This window comes from Coregonus clupeaformis, chromosome 26, assembly GCF_020615455.1.
Source record: "Coregonus clupeaformis isolate EN_2021a chromosome 26, ASM2061545v1, whole genome shotgun sequence".
Lineage (NCBI taxonomy): Eukaryota > Metazoa > Chordata > Actinopteri > Salmoniformes > Salmonidae > Coregonus > Coregonus clupeaformis.
The window spans coordinates 1,500,687-1,521,526 of record NC_059217.1 but is presented as its reverse complement, the minus strand read 5'-3'; the positions used below and the strand labels follow the sequence as shown (position 1 = coordinate 1,521,526).

The window sequence follows — 20,840 nt, the reverse complement described above, 5'->3', positions numbered from 1 at the left end:
ACAAAAACGTAGAAAATATATTTACAGTGTGTGCAAATGTAGTAAACTATGGAGGTAAGGCAATAAATAGGCCATAGTGCAAAATAATTACAATTTAGTATTAACACTGGAGTGATAGATGTGCAGAAGATGATGTGCAAATAGAGATACTGGGGTGCAAATGAGCAAAATAAATAACAATATGGGGATGAGGTAGTTAGGTGGGCTAAGTGATCGGTAAGTTGCTCTGACAACTGATGCTTAAAGTTAATGAGGGAGATAAGTGTCTCCAGCTTCAGAGATGTTTGTAGTTCGTTCCAGTCATTTGCAGCAGAGAACTGGAAGGAATGGCGGCCAAAGGAGGTGTTGGCTTTGGGGATGACCAGTGAGTTATACCTGCTGGAACGCTATGGTGACCAATGAGCTAAGATAAGACGAGGATTTGCCTAGAAGTTATTTATAGATGACCTGGAGCCAGTGGGTTTGGCGACTAATATGTAGTGAGGGCCAGCCAACGAGAGCGTACAGGTCACAATGGTGGGTAGTATATGGGGCTTTGGTGACAAAACGGATGACACTGATAGACTACATCCAATTTGCTGAGTTGAGTGTTGGAAGCTATTTTGTAAATGACATCGCCAAAGTCAAGGATCGGTAGGATAGTCAGTTTTACGAGGGCATGTTTAGCAGCATGAGTGAAGGAGGCTTTGTTGCGAAACCGGAAGCCGATTCAATAGGGAACATTTGTGAATAATCACCAGCAGTGGAAATAAAATAATATGCCAACATTACTGGACTAACAAACTGGCTGACTAACATTTTCAGAAACTTCTGTATCCCTTGGCCTTGGGTAGCAGCAGCAGATGGTTGAATCTTTATCGTTAGCTGCTGGCTGCATGATTACATCAACCTAGCTAGATAATGTTAGCTAACTAGCTAGGCTACTAAAGATAATGTTAGTAGTTTGTTAGCTTTAGATTGGATCATTCTAGATAGTTTTAGAGGATGACTTAACTGCTTTTATTAACACGTACCTTGTTTTCCATGAAAATGTGTGTTTGCTCTCTCATGAGGCAGGCAGGCAGGCAGGAGAGGAGGGTTGTCGCTAGTTACCACAGCCACAAATTCAAAAATGGCTATAACGTAAAAATGAGGCTCTGTAGGCTGTAGCTAGGAGACCACTGTGACTGACAAGGGAACCCACCTGTCGCAGACAGCGTGGAGGTTACTGCATGAAATCCCAGAGACAAATTGGCTGAAATTGGGGGAGGTACTTTGTAATCTTGTCCAATAAGAAACACCTGCTTTATTTTCCGTAGCAAAACATTTGTATACGTTTTTCTATGACGTGAACTAATGGATATATATGGTCAACACGTTCAGTGCTGCTGCTTTGAAAGTGGTGTGGCGTCTCCACACCAGATTACTGGGGAAAATGCTGTCTCGCCACACGTTTTCCAGTGGCTCTGGTGGCAGAATATTGAATTAAGAATTTTATTTTTGAATTGACTTAGAATTTGAATTTCAGATTAATTGAATTGAGTGAATTTTGGGGGCAGAATATTTAATTAGCAATGGTAGTTTTGAATTTACTAATAATTGGAATTCGAGATGAGATGCATTGAATTGATGGAATTTATAGAGAGAGGGAATTGAATTGGAATTGAATTTGTGGAATTGACCCCAACCCTGGAGAACATCCCTAGGAACCTCTGTCACACGTTAGGGGACATTTTTAGAAAACTTTAGGTTAATCAGGCTAACCAGTAGAGGGCAGTGGGAAGTTAGACATGCCTCCATCAGACCAACAGTGTCATTGCCAGAAGTACATTCATTTTCAATGTACTGCTGCATTTGCCTTGCAGCTTTGCATTGCAGAGGCAGTTGCAGTGCATTATATCCAACATGTGCATCAAATTGTATGCGTAGACTTGACAGAAATAGTAGCAAAAGGTGAATGTTGAACTTTTGTTGCACACATATCTAGTAAACAATGTACATAATGAAAGAAATGAGTGCAGAATTTATTATGCAACATTGATGCAATGACGCTGTCGGTATGACCGAGTCGTTAAGAGAGAATCCCTGGGCTAACTTTACCAAGCCATGAGCACCTATTTGTCCTGTGTTAACTATGGTGTCGTACTTTGCCCAGGAAATACCAGGGTTAATGTTGATGAAAAGAAACGTCAAGAGAGAAAAACACTGAAACATGGCATCAGATCAGACCCTGTGACCATGAAGTGGAAGATACAGGTAACTGCCAAAATAAAGGAAACACTTGAGTAAATGAGGGATACAATGTGTATTGAAAGCAGGTGCTTCCACAGAGGTGTGGTTTCTGACTTAATTAAGCAATTAACATCCCATCATGCTCAGGATCATGTGTAAAAATGCTGGGCAGGCCATTATTTTGGCCATCACTGAATGGTTTGAAGAGCACCAAAATGATGTAAACCGTATGACATGGCCGTCTCAGTCACCAAATCTCAACCCAGTGGCGAACGTGCATAAAGATGGCATAATTCAGATAGGATGTCATTGTTTTAGCACTATCCACTGAGTTTTTAAACTACAGAGCGCGATATGGTTTAATGTGTCAATACATTTTTCGGTTTTCCAAATTGCCAGCGTCTTGAAGCTAAAATTGGGATCATGTGTACTCTGCTAATGACCATACAAAAAAAAGAGTATTAATTTAGCAAACTTATCAAAATTAGCAATTAGTGGTTAGTGCATGCTGGCCGCCATCTTTATGCACCTGTGCTTTTGAACACTTATGGGAGATTCTGGAGCAGACCCTAAGACAGTGTTTCCACCACCATCAACAAAACACCAAATTATGGAATTTCTCGTAGAAGAATGGTGTCACATCCTTCCAATAGAGTTATGACACTTGTACAATCTATGCCAAGGTGCATTGAAGCTGTTCTGGCTCGTGGTGGCCCAATGCCATATTAAGACACTTTATGTTGGTGTTTCATTATTTTGGCAGTTACCTGTATGTACCCATCTTTACCACACTGTTTACCTCAATTGGATAATACTAGACTTTGAAACTCAGCACTTGTTGTGACTGGAGAATATTTGTGTCATTATACCAGTTCTATCATTATACCATACTGAATTGTATGAAGAATATGTATAAAACTAACTAGCTGGCATGTTTGATCCTCAACCCATGAGGGCAAGTCATGACAGTTTTGACCATGACAGTTTACAATCCAGGGGTACACCAAGCAGTTTAGTCTCCTCAACCTGCTCAATTGCCACATTATTCATTACAATATTTAGTTGAGGTTTTCAGGTTTAGTGAATGGTTTGCCACAAATACAATGCTTTTAGATTTTGAAATATTTAGTGCAAGCTTATTACTTGCCTTCTATTCTAAAACTGACTGCACCGCTTTGTTAAGTGTTGCAGTGATTTCACTTGCTGTGGTAGCTGACGTGTATATATATATATATATATATATATATTTTTTTGTTTGTTTGTTTTTGTTTGTTTTTTTTACCTTTATTTAACTAGGCAAGTCAGTTAAGAACAAATTCTTATTTACAATGACGGCCTACACCGGCCAAACCCGGACGATGCTGGGCCAATTGTGCGCCGCCCTATGGGACTCCCAATCATGGCCGGTTGTGATACAGCCTGGAATCGAACCAGGGGGTCTTTAGTGAAACCTCAAGCACTGAGATGCAGTGCCTTAGACCACTGCGCCACTCGGGAGCCCAATAATGTTGAGTCATCAGACACACAGGCTTTACTCAGTGCCAGTGGCAGGTCTTTATTTTTTTATTTTTTTATTATTTCAGCTAATCATCAGTAATTTGTGTAAGTTCTGAACATGTTGAGTGCCCCTCCCTATAAGCATGCTGAAAGTATGTTGTTAATGTGTTTACTGTGAAATAGCATTGTATCTGGTCAAACACAATTTTTCCAAAAGTTTACAACTAAGGGTAGGTAGCAGGCTGATTGGTCAGCTGTTTGAGCCAGTAAAGGGTGCTTTACTATTCTTGCGTAGCGGAATGACTTTTTCTTCCCTCCAGGCCAGAGGGCACACACTTTCCTGTAGGCTTAGATTGAAGAGATGGCAAATAGGAGTGGCAATATAGTCTGCTATCATCCTCAGTAATTTTCCATCAAAGTTGTCAGACCTAGGTGGCTTGTCACTCTTCCACACTCACTTTACGGAATTCAAAATTACAATGCATACTGCCCCAACAGATCCACAGATGATGCAATCTCTATTGCACTCCACACTGCCCTTTCCCACCTGGACAAGAGGAACACCTACGTGAGAATGCTATTCATTGACTACAGCTCAGCGTTCAACAACATAGTGCCCTCAAAGCTCATCACTAAGCTAAGGATCCTGGGACTAAACACCTCTCTCTGCAACTGGACCCTGGACTTCCTGACGGGCCGCCCCCAGGTGGTAAGGGTAGGTAACAACACATCTGCCACGCTGATCCTCAACACGGGGGCCCCTCAGGGGTGCGTGCTCAGTCCCCTCCTGTACTCCCTGTTCACCCATGACTGCATGGCCAGGCACGACTCCAACACCATCATTAAGTTTGCTGACGACACAACAGTGGTAGGCCTGATCACCGACAACGATGAGACAGCCTATAGGGAGGAGGTCAGAGACCTGGCCGTGTGGTGCCAGGATAACAACCTCTCCCTCAACGTGACCAAGACAAAGGAGATGATCGTGGACTACAGGAAAAGGAGGGTGGAGCACTCCCCCATTCTCATCGACAGGGCTGTAGTGGAACAGGTTGAGAGCTTCAAGTTCCTTGGTGTCCACATCTCCAACAAACTATCATGGCCCAAACACACCAAGACAGTCGTGAAAAGGTCACAACAATGCCTATTCCCCCTCAGGAGACTGAAAAGATTTGGCATGGGTCCTCAGATCCTCAAAAAGTTATACAGCTGCACCATTGAGAGCATCCTGACTGGTTGCATCACCGCCTGGTATGGCATCTGCTCGGCCTCGGACCGCAAGGCACTACAGAGGGTAGTGCGTACGGCCCAGTACATCACTGGTGCCAAGCTTCCTGCCATCCAGGACCTCTATACCAGGCGGTGTCAGAGGAAGGCACTAAAAATTGCCAAAGACTCCAGCCACCCTAGTCATAGGCTGTTCTCTCTGCTACCACACGGCAAGCGGTACCGGAGCGCCAGGTGTAGGTCCAAAAGGCTTCTCTGTTTATTATCTGTGTATAGTCACTTTACCTCTACTACATGTACATATTACCTATTATTATATATTATTATATTATTATAATATTATTATATAATTTTAAATATTACCAAGGGCCTTGTAGCCATCCCGGAAGGGAGAGTAACATTGGTCAAGCGTGCTCTCTCCTCGTGTAGCACAGGAGATGTGTTGGTAGAATTTCGGGAGTGTTTTCCTCAGATTTCCTTTATTAAAGTCCACAGCTACAATAAATGCGGCCTCAGGATATGAGGTTTCCAGTTTGCACAAAGTCCAGTGTAGTTCCTTGAGAGCCATCGTGATGTCGGCTTGGGGGGGAATATACAGGGCAGTGACAATAGCCAAAGATAATTATCTCAGGAGGTAATGTTGTCGGCATTTGATGGTGAGATTTTCCAGATCGGGAAAACAAAAGGACTTGAGTTCCTGCACATTACCACAATCACACCATGAGTTGTTAATCATGAGACATACCTCCCACCTTAGTTTTTTTCCAGAGAGTTCTTTCTTCCTGTCCGCGCGATGTAAAGAGAACCTTGTTGGCTGTATGGATGGGGACAATGTATAGGGAGAGAGCCTTGATTCTGTAAAACAGAGTATGTTACAGTCCCTTATGTCTCTCTGAAAGGAGATCCTAGCCCTGAGCTCATCTACTTTATTGTCCAGGGACTGAATGTTAGCGAGTAATATACTCGGAAGCGGTGGATGGTTTGCTCGCCGCCTGACTAGAACCCGAGCTCTCCTCCCTCTGGTGGAGCACCTGGGATGAATGCGGCTGCCTTGGGAAATCTAAACAAAAGATCCAGGTCAGGGAAGACGAACTTCTGGTCATATCTCTGGTGAGTGACAACCGATCAAATGTCCAAAATATATTTTCAGTTGTAGGAAATAATGCTAGAAACTTTCGTAGAAATACTGCAAAGTTGGCTAGGAGATAGAAACGGTGACTGTGTCTGTCGGTGCCATCTTGTCTGAACTGAGGACATACAACCACAACTTGCTCTATAAATACTTAGCATAAGTACTTTGGATAAATACATTTGAAAAGGAATGTCTTTAGTGAAGGCCACTCCTTTACAGGCTAGATTACGGAGTTAGTTATCTAAGCGTGCGATACATAGGCCTTCAAATCTATCTTTTTGACTAAAGAAAACACAGATGACAAACAGCCTGTGCTGTGAGGTAGTTCTTTACTTGTTTTTTTTATAAACTCCTAGCCTGTAAAAGGAACCCCTTGTTGCTGTAATAGTCACAGGGCTCCCTAAACCGGTCTGTGGTTCTCTGGAACACCTCTGTGAAGTATATACAGTAAGCTTAGTGCAGTAGAGTGGCCTCCCCACAAAAAAATTAGCCCTGATTTCCTGGACCTCCTCCCACCACAGTAGGCTAGGTTACGACCTGGAACTTTTTGGCTCTCCTCCCTGCCCCAGACCTAGCTTGGGATCTTGCTACAGGACCTGGAACTCTGTATGTGTGACTGACATGTGACATTATTGTATTTATTTTATTTAACCTTTATTTAACTAGGCAAGTCAGTTAAGAACAAATTATTATTTACAATGACGGCCTACCAAAAGACAAAGGCCTCCTGCGGGGACGGGGCTGGGAGTAAAAATAAAAATATAGGACAAAACACACATCACGACAAGAGAGACACCACAACACTACATGAAGAGAGACCTAAGACAACAACAGCATGGTAGAAATGGAGATAAAACTGTCCAGTTTGAGTGTTTTTTGCAGCTCGTTCCAGTCGCTGGCTGCACCGAACTGAAAAGAGGAACGACCCAGGGATGTGTGTGCTTTGGGGACCTTTAACAGAATGTGACTGGCAGAACGGGAGTTGTATGTGGAGGATGAGGGCTGCAGTTGGTATCTCAGATAGGGGGGAGTGAGGCTTAAGAGGGTTTTATAAATAAGCATCAACCAGTGGGTCTTGCGACGGGTATACAGAGATTACCAGTTTACAGAGGAGTATAGAGTGCAATTGGGTATATTTTGTTGATTGTGGCAAGTTGAATCTGAACAAGACCTTGGACAATATACTGTATCATAAATCAAATAAAGGCAATTCCCAATAAGTAAGTATAGGTGTCATCTTCCATCACTTTTCACCCTCAGAACAACCAGGTGAAACCTGAGACCACATGTTCTACAGGAGGGTGGGGGTGGGGGGGACTGTGTCCCTGGGCCTGGCTTTATGTGTCCCTTGCTGTGATGTTGTTGCCCTGTCAGAATCAGAAAGGCCCTTTATTCAGAACCAGTCTGACAGAGCGGTGTGTTGTGTCTGGGCTTGTCCTGGGCACACAGCCAAACCGCCTCAAAGCCACTTGGCTATATTTTAGTCACTCTTTATTTGGAAATATCAAAGGAAGCACTCTGGTCTATTTGTACAGATGACTTGGGTTAAAATTCCCTGACCAACTGGTAAGCATCAGCTCTCACTTTGCCAGTTTCTCAGCTGAAGAGAAGAATGAACGACTAATCACAAGGCAGAAGAACATGAGAAGCAGACCGTGGTTCAAATATGAACCTGAAATAATTTCAAATACATCACCTGTGCTTGATTAAGCTTGCCTGACTTAATGAACAAATAGAATAGTCCCAAAATGGCAAATCCTGCCCAGCTGGCACTCCAAGCAGGCTAAAGCAAAAGCTCAAAGTATTTGAAATTATATAAATTAGTATTTGAAACCACGTCTGATGAGAAGAGATGTTGAGGTGCTCTGGGCTGGCTGAGCTCCCTTGTAATTGATATGCAGTGGTCAGGTCTAAAAGCTGGAAGACTTGTGCTGTTGGAGACCACCAACAGAGAGAGGTCACATTGTTATAGCAAGTGGTAAATGTATTACTGATGTCTTCATTTGTTATTTCCATTTTTAATGCTATTATTCAAACTAACTTTTCTTCCTCTCTCTCTCTCTCTCTCTCTCTCTCTCGTAGCATAGTACAAATGGGTTCTGGAAGTCTGTGGCCCGTCATATCCCCAGGGAGCCCAGTGAGATGAGGATCCTTAACCCTTACTTCATCCAGGAGGCTGCCTTCAGGTTCATTGGCCTGCCACACAACAACGGAAAGATGGGGAGAGGGGTGAGAGACTGGGAAACTAACTGATCGAAACATAATGCCATCAACTGCAAGAATCAGGCTCTGGTTTTATACAGTTAACAACTAGTCATTTACATAAATAGCCTACAGAATATGTGTTATCAGGATACTCAAGGAAGTTAAATGGCATTCCAAGAAATTAAATATAAAGAACAATCCACTCCACAAATGTCTTGTTAACAAACTATAGTTTTGGCAAGTCGGTTAGGACATCTACTTTGTGCATGACACAAGTACATTTTCCAACAATTGTTTACAAACAGATTATTTGTAATTCACTGTATCACAATTCCAGTGGGTCAGAAGTTTACATACACTAAGTTGACTGTGTCTTTAAACAGCTTGGACAATTCCAGAAAATGATGTCATGGCTTTAGAAGCTTCTGATAGGCTAATTGACATAATTTGAGTCAATTGGAGGTGTACCTGTGGATGTATTTCAAGGCCTACCTTCAAACTCAGTGCCTCTTTGCTTGACATCATGGGAAAATCAAAAGCAATCAGCCAAGACCTCAGAAAAAAATTGTAGACCTCCACAAGTCTGGTTCATCCTTGGGAGCAATTTCCAAACACCTGAAGGTACCAAGTTCATCTGTACAAACAATAGTACGCAAGTATAAACACCATGGGACCACGCAGCCGTCATACCACTCAGGAAGGAGACGCGTTCTGTCTCCTACAGATGAACGTACTTTGGTGTGAAAAGTGCAAATCAATCCCAGAACAACAGCAAAGGACCTTGTGAAGATGCTGGAGGAAACCGGTACAAAAGTATCTATATTCACAGTAAAACGAGTCCTATATCGACATTACCTGAAAGGCTGCTCAGCAAGGAAGAAGCCACTGCTCCAAAACCGCCATAAAAAAGCCAGACTATGGTTTGCAACTGCACATGGGGACAGATATTGTACTTTTTGGAGAAATGTCCTCTGGTCTGATGAAACAAAAATAGAACTGTTTGGCCATAATGACCGTCGTTATGTTTGGAGGAAAAAGGCAGAAGAACACCATCCCAACCGTGAAGCACGGGGGTGGCAGCATCATGCTGTGGGGGTGCTTTGCTGCAGGAGAGACTGGTGCACTTCACAAAATAGATGGCATCATGAGGAAGGAAAATGATGTGAATATATTGAAGCAACATCTCAAGACATCAGTCAGGAAGTTAAAGCTTAGTCGCAAATGGGTCTACCAAATGGACCATGACCCCAAGCATACTTCCAAAGTTGTGGTAAAATGGCTTAAGGACAACAAAGTCAAGGTATTGGAGTGGCCATCACAAAGCCCTGACCTCAATCCTATAGAACATTTGTGGGCAGAACTGAAAAAGTGTGTGCGAGCAAGGAGGCCTACAAACCTGACTCAGTTACACCAGCTCTGTCAGGAGGAATGGGCCAAAATTCACCCAACTTATTGTGGAAAGCTTGTGGAAGGCTACCTGAAACGTTTGACCCAAGTTAAACAATTTAAAGGCAATGCAACCAAATACTAATTGAGTGTATGTAAACTTCTGACCCACTGGGAATGTGATGAAAGAAATAAAGCTGAAATAAATAATTCTCTCTACTATTATTCTGACATTTCACATTCTTAAAATAAAGTGGTGATCCTAACTGACCTAAGACAGGGAATTTTTACTAGGATTAAATGTCAGGAATTGTGAAAAACTGAGTTTAAATGTATTTGGCTAAGTCGTATGTAGACTTCCGAAGTCAACTGTATGCTATTGGAAGAATAATAATTAGGTTGTGTTTATAAAGGTAACATTAGAAAACGAAAAAACAATTATTTCAAAAAACATTATAGCATTTTCATTAGTTTATGTTACTCCAGGCTTTAAGTAAAAACGAAAAACCACTATTTCAAGTCCATCACAGTAGCCAGAACAATGCTGCCATGTGAGTGGTCATGTGCTGAAAGCATGGACAGCGCAGATATTATTGGAAAAAGTTACATTTGGAAATAGCTGCACCTCTTGAATTTTGAGAGTTATTTGACAAAGGTAAGTGTTATAGAAACTGCAGAATATGCTCTTTCTGATACTATATATAAATCAAAATGTTTTACCTGCATGACTCTGAAGGAGGATTTGATAAAGTGATGCTCCTTTCCCTACATCTGTCAATTACAAGATGTACAATTTGACAACTGATAATGCTGTCACTCATCAGACTATTGTCAATTTAATATTGTCTATAGGCTAGCTCTTATTATGTTTGAAATTAGTTTCCATATAGTTAAGGTGTAGTTTCGATGGGCTGGCTGTGCAGACTGACTGGCATCGTTTGTTTCCCCTTGCTCATCAACTTGGATAGAGTCAAGGATATATTTGGCATTATTCTAAAGACCTACTGCAACACGTAGCATGATTTCGTTTCCCGTACAATAAATGTTATTAGTAATAGCGTTATAGTAAATAAAACAGTCCCGTAACATCTTAATTTTACAAAGTAAAACGTAAGAGAATGATATCAACCCGCAAGAGGCGCGGTCAAATTATTAACATGAGTGCCAACGATAATAAATAGGCATATCACAAACTCATCATTACACTTTTGTTGTTCTAAATTAAATCAACCTCTTCACCCTCCTTATCATTCAGTTAGGCCTAATTTAAATTCGATTGTGAAGTAACGTGCAGAATTATCGCCCATTCATCCATTTGTCATTCATTCAGTGAGGAGAGAGAGAGAGACTCATTAGCGCCTGGCTGGGTACCAAGGTCCTACAGCGCATTGTCTTGGCGGGTTAAGTTGGGAATAGGTGTGATGAAAACAGGTATGAAAATGTATGCACTCACTAACTGTAAGTCGCTCTGGATAAGAGCGTCTGCTAAATGACTAAAATGTTTTAAAAAATGTAATGTAAATGTAAAAAGGCTCTAAATACTTTTCTGTTTCAGCATGAAAAATGTATGCACTCACTAACTGTAAGTCGCTCTGGATAAGAGCGTCTGCTAAATGACTCAAATGTAAATGTAAAAAAAATCATATTTCTGACAAATTAGTAATGCAAAATACAAACATTTAGGAAAAGAGCAGGACATAGCTTTTTTTAAATCTTTTTTTAAAAACTTTTTACCCCCTTTTCTCAACAATTTCGTGATATCCAATTGGTAGTTACAATCTTGTCCCATCGCTGCAACTTTTATTTTATTTTATTTATTTCACCTTTATTTAACCAGGTAAACCAGTTGAGAACAAGTTCTCATTTACAACTGCGACCTGGCCAAGATAAAGCATAGCAGTGCGATAAAAACAACAACACAGAGTTACATATGGGGTAAAACAAAACAAAAATCAAAAAAATACAACAGAAATACAATTAATATACAGTGTGCAAATTTAGCAAGTTATGGAGGTAAGGCAATAAAATAGGCTATAGTGCAAAATAATTACAATTTAGTATTAACACTGGAATGATGTGCAAGAGATGATGTGCAAATAGAGATACTGGGGTACAGATGAGCAAAATAAATAACAATATAGGGATGAGGTAGTTGGCGGGCTAATTTCAGATGGGCTGTGTACAGGTGCAGTGATCGGTAAGGTGCTCTGACAACTGATGCCTAAAGTTAGTGAGGGAGATAAGCGTCTCCAGCTTCAGAGATTTTTGCAGTTTGTTCCAGTCATTGGCAGCAGAGAACTGGAAGGAATTGCGGCCAAAGGAGGTGTTGGCTTTGGGGATGACCAGTGAGATATACCCGCTGGAGCGCAGACTACGGGTGGGTGTTGCTATGGTGACCAATGAGCTAAGATAAGGCGGGATTTGCCTAGCAGTGATTTATAGATGGCCTGGAGCCAGTGGGTTTGGCGACGAATATGTAGTGAGGACCAGCCAACAAGAGCGTACAGGTCACAGTGGTGGGTATTATATGGGGCTTTGGAGACAAAACGGATGGCACTGTGATAGACAACATCCAATTTGCTGAGTAGAGTGTTGGAGGCTATTTTGTAAATGACATCGCCGAAGTCAAGGATCGGTAGGATAGTCAGTTTTACAAGGGCATGTTTGGCAGCATGAGTGAAGGAGGCTTTGTTGCGAAATAGGAAACCGATTCTAGATTTAACTTTGGATTGGAGATTCTTAATGTGAGTCTGGAAGGAGAGTTTACAGTCTAACCAGACACCTAGATATTTGTAGTTGTCCACGTACTCTAGGTCAGACCCGTCTAGAGTAGTGATTCTAGTCGGGTGGGCGGGTGCAAGCAGCGTTCGGTTGAAGAGCATGCATTTTGTTTTACTAGTGTTTAAGAGCAGTTGGAGGCTACTGAAGGAGTGTTGTATGGAATTGAAGCTCGTTTGGAGGTTTGTTAACACAGTGTCCAATGAAGGGCCAGATGTATACAAAATGGTGTCGTCTGCGTAGAGGTGGATCTGAGAGTCACCAGCAGCAAGAGCGACGTCATTGATATACACAGAGAAAAGAGTTGGCCCAAGAATTGAACCCTGTGGCACCCCCATAGAGACTGCCATAGGTCCAGACAACAGGCCCTCCGATTTGACACATTGAACTCTATCTGAGAAGTAGTTGGTGAACCAGGCGAGGCAGTCATTAGAGAAACCAAGGCTATTTAGTCTGCCAATAAGAATGCGGTGGTTGACAGAGTCGAAAGCCTTGGCCAGGTCAATGAAAACGGCTGCACAGTACTGTCTATTATCGATCGCGGTTATAATATCATTTAGGACCTTGAGCGTGGCTGAAGTGCACCCATGACCAGCTCGGAAACCGGATTGCATAGCAGAGAAGGTACGGTGGGATTCGAAATGGTTGGTGATCTGTTTGTTGACTTGGCTTTCAAAAACTTTTGAAAGGCAGGGCAGGATGGATATGGGTCTGTAACAGTTTGGATCTAGAGTGTCACCCCCTTTGAAGAGGGGGATGACCGCGGCAGCTTTCCAATCTCTGGGGATCTCAGACGTTACGAAAGAGAGGTTGAACAGGCTAGTAATAGGGGTTGCGACAATTTCGCGGCTAGTTTTAGAAAGAAAGGGTCCAGATTGTCTAGTCCAGATGATTTGTAGGGGTCCAGATTTTGCAGCTCTTTTAGAACATCAGCTGTCTGGATTTGTGTGAAGGAGAAGCGGGGGCATGGGCAAGTTGCAGCGGAGGGTGCAGAGCTGGTGGCCGGGGTAGTGGTAGCCAGGTGGAAAGCATGGCCAGCCGTAGCAAAATGCTTGTTGAAATTCTCGATTATTGTAGATTTATCGGTGGTGATAGTGTTTCCTAGCCTCAGTGCAGTGGGCAGCTGGGAGGAAGTGCTCTTATTTTCCATGGACTTTACAGTGTCCCAAAACTTTTTGGAGTTAGTGCTACAGGATGCAAATTTCTGTTTGAAAAAAGTTAGCCTTTGCTTTCCTAACTGCTTGTGTATATTGGTTCCTAACTTCCCTGAAAAGTTGCATATCACGGGGGCTATTTGATGCTAATGCAGTACGCCACAGGATGTTTTTGTGCTGGTCAAGGGCAGTCAAGTCTGAGGAGAACCAGGGGCTGTATCTGTTCTTAGTTCTGTATTTTTTGAATGGGGCATGTCTATTTAAGATTGAGAGGAAATTACTTTTAAAGAACAACCAGGCATCCTCTACTGACGGAATGAGATCTATATCCATCCAGGATACCTGGGCCAGGTCAATTAGGAAGGCCTGCTCGCTGAAGTGTTTTTGGGAGCGTTTGACAGTGATGAGGGGTGGTCGTTTGACCGCGGACCCGTTACGGACGCAGGCAATAAGGCAGTGATCGCTGAGATCCTGGTTGAAGACAGCGGAGGTGTATTTAGAGGGTAAGTTAGTCAGGATGATATCTATGAGGGTACCCATGTTTACGGATTTAGGGTTGTACCTGGTAGGTTCGTTGATAATTTGCGTGAGGTTGAGGGCATCTAGCTTGGATTGTAGGATGGCTGGGGTATTAAGCATATCCCAATTTAGGTCACCAAGCAGTACGAACTCTGAGGATAGATGGGGGGCAATCAGTTCACATATGGTGTCCAGGGCACAGCTGGGGGGCTGAGGGGGGTCTGTAGCAAGCGGCAACAGTGAGAGATTTATTTCTGGAAAGGTGGATTTTTAGAACTAAAAGCTCAAACTGTTTGGGCACAGACCTGGATAGTATGATGGAGCTCTGCAGGCTATCTCTACAGTAGATTGCAACTCCACCCCCCTTTGGCAGTTCTATCTAGACGGAAAATGTTATAGTTGGGGATGGAAATTTCAGAATTTTTGGTGGCCTTCCTAAGCCAGGATTCAGACACTGCTAGAACATCAGGGTTGGCGGAGTGTGCTAACGCAGTGAATAACTCAAACTTAGGAAGGAGGCTTCTGATATTTATGTGCAGAAAACCAAGACTTTTACGGTTACAGAAGTCAATAAATGATAGCTCCTGGGGAGTAGGAGTGATACTGGGGGCTGCAGGGCCTGGGTTAGCCTCTACATCACCAGAGGAACAGAGGAGGAGTAGAATAAGGATACGACTAAAGGCTTTAAGAACTGGTCTTCTAGTGCGTTGGGTACATAGAATAAAGGGGGCAGTTCTCCGGGCGTTGTAGAAAAGATTCAGGGCATTATGTACAGAAAAGGATATGGAAGGATATGAGTACAGTTCAGGTAATCCTAAGTGTTGGGTAACAATGAAAGAGATAGCATCATTGGAGGCATCGATTGAGCCGGTCTCGGCGTGTATGGGGGGGGGAACAAAGGAACTATATGAGACAGTTTGAGAGGGACTAGGGGTTCTACATTGAAATTGTATAATAAGAACTAACCCAAACAGCAATAGGCAAGGCATAACTCCTGTATGGACTCGGGAGAGGCGAAGGTCGAGAGACATGCGTCCTCCGAAACACGACCCAGCCAAGCCGCACTGCTTCTCGACACACTGCTTGCTTAACCCGGAAGCCAGCCGCACCAATGTGTCAGAGGAAACACTGTACAACTGGCGACCTTGTCAGCGTGCATGTGCCCAGCTTGCCACAGGAATCGCTAGAGCGCAATGGGACAAGGACATCCCGGCCGACCAAACCCTCCCCTAACCCTGGACGACGCTGGGCCAATTGTGGGCCGCCTCATGGTCGCGGCTGGCTGCGACACAGCCCGGGATCAAACCCAGATCTGTAGTGACGCCTCAAGCACTGCAATGCAGTTCCTTAGACTGCTGCGCCACTCAGGAGGCCCCGACATTGCTTTTTTGGGGGGTGATATTTTAAAATGACAAAATCAAACGTCAGGCTAACGGCCACTATGGCCTCTCAAAGCACTTCATGATGACAGAAGTGAGTGCTACGGGGCGATAATCATTTAGTTCAGTTACCTTCGCTTTCTTGGGTACAGGAACAATGGTGGACATCTTGAAGCAAGTGGGGACAACAGACTGGGATACGGAGAGATTAAATATGTCCATAAACTCTCTAGCCAGCTGGTCTGCATATGCTCGGCAGCCTTACGAGGGTTAACGCACTTAAATGTGTTACTCAAGTCAGCCACGGAGAACGAGCACTCAGTCTCCACTTGCGACTCCACTTTGTCTCTGTACTGACGATTTGCCGAAGGGAGGGCGGGGGTGGGCCTTGTAGCCGTCCCCGAAGGGGGAGTAGCAATGGTCAAGAATTCTTGATGAGCAAGTGGCGCAGGTGATGTGTTAAAACTTAGGTAGCATTTTCCTCAGATTTGCTTTATTAAAGTCCCCAGCTACATTAAATGCGGCCTCAGGATATGCGGTTTTTAAGTTTGCACAAAGTCCAGTGTAGTTCCTTGAGGGCAGTCGCGGTGTTGGCTTGAGGGGGAATATACACGGCTGTGACGATGACCCAAGATAATTATCTCGGGAGGTAATGTGGTGGCCATTTGATAGTGAGTTATTCCAGATCGGGAGAACAAAAGGACATGAGTTCCTGAATGTTACCACAATCACACGAGTAGTTAATCATGAAACATACACCTCCACCTTTCTTTTTCCCAGAGAGTTCTTTCTTACTGTCCACACGATGTAAGGAGAACCCAGCTGACTGTATGGATGGGGACAGTATATCCATAGAGAGCCATGATTCCATGAAACAGAGTATGTTACAGTCCCTGATGTCTCTCTGGAAGGAGATCCTCGCCCTGTGCCGGTCTACTTTATTGTCCATGGACTGAACATTAGTGAGTAATATACTTGGAAGCAGTGGATGGTATACAACTAAAAGCACACTCCGTATTCCTCTTCTCCTTCGGTGGCGTCTTGGAGCAGCCCCTGGGATGAGTGGAAATGCCTTGGGAGGTACGAACAAAGAATCAGGAAAGTCTAATTTATGGTCGAAATGCTAGTTAGTGACCGGGTGATATAATATCCAAAAGTTATTTTCGGCTGTAGGTAATAATGCAAGAAATGTTCTGAGCAAATAATGTAAGAAATAACACACAAAAAAACGAAGTACTGCAAAGTTGGCTAGGAGCTAGGACCTGGGCGACCATGTCTGTCGGCACCATCTTGTTGAATCTTGACTCAGCTGTGACTAAAGTCTTTCAAATAGTTCCATGACTTCTGTTTTGGTAACCTTTTTACATTTTCACATTTCTTCTTTGTTAGCCCATTTTCTATTAACCTCCAGTAGTTCTAATAGGCTACTTTACTCACTGTCCTGTTTCAGGGAACATTTGTCTTCTCTTCTGTGTTTTCCAGAATATTCCGACACTGGGGACTGTTGCCATAACAATGGCCCTCCATAACTGTGATGAGGTAGACGTGGCTGGATTTGGTTATGACATGAGTACCCCCCACGCCCCCCTACACTACTATGAGAAGATCAAGATGGCGGCCATCAAACAGGTACCAGTGACGTGACACTGATGACAGCCATTTTCCCCGGCTACGTATTCTCTGTCGACCCCTTAAAGGGTCACAGTGGGGCCTTGACACACACACACATGCACACTTACACATATCATGGAAACATGAAAATAAATATGTCATGTATTTTGTAAACAACGCATTCATCTGACCATAAGGTCACACTGACCAAAAGCAGAAGGTTTGTTAAGATTTTTAGCAGAGTCCTGTTGAAATAATGGAAGCTGAAAGAGGGGTATGTGTAATGTATGCTGTCAGTCTGATAGTTAACTATGGATGAGGGTTGTGTCATCCTTACCAGCATCTCACCTCTCACCTACATGTTCACACACACACAAACACACACACACGCACACATTTCCAATAAAACCCGAGCCATTCTTTCTAGACTTTACTGTGTAGTGAACATGTGTCTGGTGTATGTTTGGCTATATCTAGATAGACTCAGATCTGCTTTTCATGCACTCACTCAGGTTGCATCCCAAATGGAACCCTATTACCTATAGGGCCTATATAGTGCACTACTTTTGATCAGGTTCCATAGGGAATTGGCTCCCATTTGGGACGCACCCGCAAACTTGTGTGAACTGAGGCGTTAGTCTCCTAAGTTTGGTTGTGAAAGCCAGGGTTAGGTTACCGTCGTCGCGAACCAGGCTTCCCTAAAACGGGAAGCCTGGGGTAGTTCCATGTCAGAAATCAGCTAAAGATGGGAATCCGGTGTAAATCAGTGACGCCTCGCAACACGTCAAACAAATCAAATGCCTTGCTTGGGCGGAGCTCCAAAGGTGCTCGCCAGATTAGTGCTGTAGGAACAAAAGTGTCTGAGGACAAAAAAAAAATCAACAAAACAAGCACTGGTGACAAAACATTATAGAACGTTTGCAGCACGCTGGTTTTCACTGCATTCCTATGTTATTTGAGATTAGCTAAAGCTGCAGCAAGAGGGGAGAAATGGTCCAAAGTGCTGGCCATATCAATATTTTTCATTTGGAAATTTCTGGATTGATATTTGGCTGTGCAGGCTAGCATGAGAGACAAGAAGTAGCTAGCTACAATGAGGTTTGTTTTGAGAAAAGTCAGCTAACCTTGTAAGGTATAACTAGCTAGCAGCCGTTAGCTACTAGCTAGTTCAATTTCTCCCACGATTTTAACAAAATGTTAATAAAAACAGCATGATGCTGCCACCCCCGTGCTTCACGGTTGGGATGGTGTTCTTCGGCTTGCAAGCACCCCCTTTTTCCTCCAAACATAACGATGGTCATTATGGCCAAACAGTTCTATTTTTGTTTCATCAGACCAGAGGACATTTCTCCAAAAAGTACGATATTTGTCCCCATGTGCAGTTGCAAACCATAGTCTGGTTTGTTTATGGCGGTTTTGGAGCAGTGGCTTCTTCCTTGCTGAGCGGCCTTTCAGGTTATGTCGATATAGGACTGGTTTTACTGTTGATATAGATACTTTTGTATCCAGCATCTTCACAAGGTCCTTTGCTGTTGTTCTGGGATTGATTTGTACTTTTCGCAACAAAGTACTTTTATCTCTAGGAGACAGAATGCGTCTCCTTCCTGAGCGGTATGACGGCTGCGTAGTCCCATGGTGTTTATACTTGCGTACTTTTGTTTGTACAGATGAATTGCTCCCAAGGATGAACCAGACTTGTGGAGGTCTACAATTCTTTTTCTGAGGTCTTGGCTGATTTCTTTTGATTTTCCCATGATGTCAAGCAAAGAGGCACTGAGTTTGAAGTGTATGTAAACTTCCGACTTCAACTATATATGGTTTGCCACATATACATTGTCTACTGGTATAATTTTTTATTGAGAACATATAGCTCAACGTGTAAACAATGTGTGAGTTTAGCTATTCTCTGCTTCAGATGACAGATCCACATAAGGCCAGTAATGCCATCATACTGTAGGCCTATGGCTGCATTGGCGATGCATGCCATACAGTGGAGGCTGCTGAGGGGAGGACAGCTCATAATAATGTCTGGTATGTTGCGAATGGAATGGCATCAATCACATGGAAACCATGTGTTTGATGTATTTGATACCATTCCACTAATTCCGCTCCAGTCATTACCACAAGCCTGTTCTCCTCAATTTAATACGATAAACTGAAAAATGGATTCAGATATACTGAGAGAGTGACAATCAAATAAAACAGATTGGAGATCTTACAACTAGACAAAAAGGAAATGTTAATTTGTGAATACAACACAGAAACACAGACACATTAGAGACAGAACTCCTTCCCCTCTTTATTGCAGGATTGTGATATTTGACCAACATTGACACAAGTTTATTGGTGCAATATGCAGAAATCACTCCGACATTTTCTGGTTGCTAAAATTCTAATTTCAGTTTATGTGACAAAACAAGCAATATAGAGTGAAGAGAATTGTACAGTTTAAACCGCTGTTAAATATACTTTCAATAACCAAAAATATAGTATTTTCAGCTGTTTGAAGCTGGTGTACAAACCGAAAATAAAAGACGCAAAAACAAAACTTATGAACAGGAAGCATAGAAATAGCGGACATAGAACACATCTACCGCTTCTTAGACTTGCTTTCAATGAGAATGACATTTCTATGTGAATTTGGTCGGGTCGCCCAAAAGGTTTACATATTGCAGCTTTAAACACTTCACAGAATCAACTCTTCATCACTACAAAATGTACAAATAAGTTAACTCGTATGTAAAGATAAGACATCTTAGTCTAAACAACAATAAATAATTGAGTAGTAACAAGTAGGATATTATTACTAAAGCATAATTTCAGGTGAACCAAAAAAATTCCATACCAACGGTGGCCAACCTTCCTCCGCTGATCCCTGCGCTACTGGGGTAAATTCTGTATGGAAATCCATATCTTGGGACATTCATTGGTACCTTTCTCTTCATCTGCAAAAAAAGTTTTCACAGCTTTCCATATCTGAGGACAGAAAACATCACAAAGAAACAGGCTTCATTATACTCAAATTAGACAGCAATGAATGTTATGTTGCTATGATCTCTCTGTCTTTCCCTCTAGGGACTGGAACTGGGGAATAATGTCCTCCCACAAAGTTACCTGCCGTATCCAGTAGCCTACATTCTCTCTTTACTGAATGCTGGAGCTGCAATTTCACCCTCTTCCTAATCAAATAAAATGTTATTGGTCACGTACATATATGTTGCAGATGTTATTGTGGGTGTAGCGAAATGCTTATGTTCCTAGCTAACAATACAAAACAATACACGCAAATCCTCATGACCCAGTCCTCATGACTGGTGTTGACCCGCGTCGGCAGCACATTGTTTTCTTTGAAGCGGGCGAAGAAGGTGTTTAGCTTGTCCGGGAGCAAGGCGTCGGTGTTAGCGACGTGGCTGTCTTTCCATTTATAATCCTTGATTGTCTTGAGTCCCTGCCATATACAGTTGTGGTCAAAAGCTTTGAGAATGACACAAGTATTGGTCTTCAAAGTTTGCTGCTTCTGTGTTTTTAGATATTTTTTTAGATGTTACTATGGTATACTGAAGTATAATTACAAGCATTCCATAAGTGTCTAAGATTTCTATTGACAATTACATTAAGTTTATGCAAAGAGTCAATATTTGCAGTGTTGACCATTCTTTTTCAAGACCTCTGCAATCCACCCTGGCATGCTGTCAATTAACTTCTGGGCCACATCTTGACTGATGGCAGCCCATTCTTGCA

General features: G+C 42.8%; 1 protein-coding gene across 3 annotated transcripts in view; it reads left to right on the top strand.

The window, feature by feature from the left end:
• The window catches only part of LOC121540498 (CMP-N-acetylneuraminate-beta-1,4-galactoside alpha-2,3-sialyltransferase), a 108,169-nt gene that overhangs the window by 73,258 nt on the left and 14,071 nt on the right, over positions 1-20,840 (top strand). For all 3 annotated transcript variants that reach the window (XM_041849413.2, XM_041849412.2, XM_041849414.2), the window contains 2 exons: positions 8,150-8,296; positions 16,971-17,117. In XM_041849413.2, the coding sequence (XP_041705347.1) occupies positions 8,150-8,296; positions 16,971-17,117 (294 nt within the window). The remainder of the gene's footprint in view (positions 1-8,149; positions 8,297-16,970; positions 17,118-20,840) is intronic.